The sequence below is a fragment of the Procambarus clarkii genome, chromosome 9, assembly GCF_040958095.1.
Source record: "Procambarus clarkii isolate CNS0578487 chromosome 9, FALCON_Pclarkii_2.0, whole genome shotgun sequence".
Classification (NCBI taxonomy): Eukaryota; Metazoa; Arthropoda; class Malacostraca; order Decapoda; family Cambaridae; genus Procambarus; species Procambarus clarkii.
In genome coordinates, this window is record NC_091158.1 from 20,766,225 (window position 1) to 20,768,323 (window position 2,099).

Below are 2,099 nucleotides of genomic sequence, written 5' to 3' on the forward strand. Positions count from 1 at the left end.
TTCGTGTAGAGGAGTGTGAGGAGTTCGTGTAGAGGAATGTGAGGAGTTCGTGTAGAGGAATGTGAGGAGTTCGTGTAGAGGAATGTGAGGAGTTCATGTAGAGGAGTGTGAGGAGTTCGTGTAGAGGAATGTGAGGAGTTCGTGTAGAGGAGTGTGAGGAGTTCGTGTAGAGGAATGTGAGGAGTTCGTGTAGAGGAATGTGAGGAGTTCGTGTAGAGGAGTGTGAGGAGTTCATGTAGAGGAATGTGAGGAGTTCCTGTAGAGGAGTGTGAGGAGTTCGTGTAGAGGAATGTGAGGAGTTCGTGTAGAGGAGTGTGAGGAGTTCATGTAGAGGAGTGTGAGGAGTTCATGTAGAGGAGTGTGAGGAGTTCCTGTAGAGGAGTGTGAGGAGTTCGTGTAGAGGAGTGTGAGGAGTTCGTGTAGAGGAATGTGAGGAGTTCGTGTAGAGGAGTGTGAGGAGTTCATGTAGAGGAATGTGAGGAGTTCCTGTAGAGGAGTGTGAGGAGTTCGTGTAGAGGAGTGTGAGGAGTTCGTGTAGAGGAATGTGAGGAGTTCGTGTAGAGGAATGTGAGGAGTTCGTGTAGAGGAGTGTGAGGAGTTCGTGTAGAGGAATGTGAGGAGTTCGTGTAGAGGAATGTGAGGAGTTCGTGTAGAGGAGTGTGAGGAGTTCATGTAGAGGAATGTGAGGAGTTCCTGTAGAGGAGTGTGAGGAGTTCGTGTAGAGGAATGTGAGGAGTTCATGTAGAGGAGTGTGAGGAGTTCATGTAGAGGAGTGTGAGGAGTTCATGTAGAGGAGTGTGAGGAGTTCGTGTAGAGGAGTGTGAGGAGTTCGTGTAGAGGAATGTGAGGAGTTCATGTAGAGGAGTGTGAGGAGTTCATGTAGAGGAGTGTGAGGAGTTCATGTAGAGGAGTGTGAGGAGTTCATGTAGAGGAGTGTGAGGAGTTCCTGTAGAGGAGTGTGAGGAGTTCGTGTAGAGGAATGTGAGGAGTTCGTGTAGAGGAGTGTGAGGAGTTCGTGTAGAGGAGTGTGAGGAGTTCGTGTAGAGGAGTGTGAGGAGTTCGTGTAGAGGAATGTGAGGAGTTCGTGTAGAGGAGTGTGAGGAGTTCGTGTAGAGGAATGTGAGGAGTTCGTGTAGAGGAGTGTGAGGAGTTCATGTAGAGGAGTGTGAGGAGTTCGTGTAGAGGAGTGTGAGGAGTTCGTGTAGAGGAATGTGAGGAGTTCATGTAGAGGAGTGTGAGGAGTTCATGTAGAGGAGTGTGAGGAGTTCATGTAGAGGAGTGTGAGGAGTTCATGTAGAGGAGTGTGAGGAGTTCCTGTAGAGGAGTGTGAGGAGTTCGTGTAGAGGAATGTGAGGAGTTCGTGTAGAGGAGTGTGAGGAGTTCGTGTAGAGGAGTGTGAGGAGTTCGTGTAGAGGAGTGTGAGGAGTTCGTGTAGAGGAATGTGAGGAGTTCGTGTAGAGGAGTGTGAGGAGTTCGTGTAGAGGAATGTGAGGAGTTCATGTAGAGGAGTGTGAGGAGTTCATGTAGAGGAGTGTGAGGAGTTCATGTAGAGGAGTGTGAGGAGTTCGTGTAGAGGAATGTGAGGAGTTCATGTAGAGGAGTGTGAGGAGTTCATGTAGAGGAGTGTGAGGAGTTCATGTAGAGGAGTGTGAGGAGTTCATGTAGAGGAGTGTGAGGAGTTCCTGTAGAGGAGTGTGAGGAGTTCGTGTAGAGGAATGTGAGGAGTTCGTGTAGAGGAGTGTGAGGAGTTCGTGTAGAGGAGTGTGAGGAGTTCGTGTAGAGGAGTGTGAGGAGTTCGTGTAGAGGAATGTGAGGAGTTCGTGTAGAGGAGTGTGAGGAGTTCATGTAGAGGAGTGTGAGGAGTTCGTGTAGAGGAATGTGAGGAGTTCGTGTAGAGGAGTGTGAGGAGTTCATGTAGAGGAATGTGAGGAGTTCCTGTAGAGGAGTGTGAGGAGTTCGTGTAGAGGAGTGTGAGGAGTTCATGTAGAGGAGTGTGAGGAGTTCGTGTAGAGGAATGTGAGGAGTTCGTGTAGAGGAGTGTGAGGAGTTCATGTTGAGGAATGTGAGGAGTTCCTGTAGAGGAGTGTGAGGAGTTCGTG

The 2,099-nt window shown here is 49.3% G+C and overlaps 1 protein-coding gene across 1 annotated transcript; it reads right to left on the reverse strand.

Moving 5' to 3' along the window:
* Positions 1-231: 231 nt before the first annotated feature.
* On the reverse strand, positions 232-741 carry LOC138362833 (uncharacterized). The gene has a single exon (XM_069321403.1). It carries the CDS (start codon positions 739-741, stop codon positions 232-234), a length of 510 nt encoding a protein of 169 aa, XP_069177504.1.
* Positions 742-2,099: the final 1,358 nt, after the last annotated feature.

Excerpts from the sequence above, each read along its gene's own strand:
- LOC138362833 (XM_069321403.1), bottom strand. The coding sequence starts at position 741 with ATGAACTCCTCACATTCCTCTACACGAACTCCTCACACTCCTCTACAG.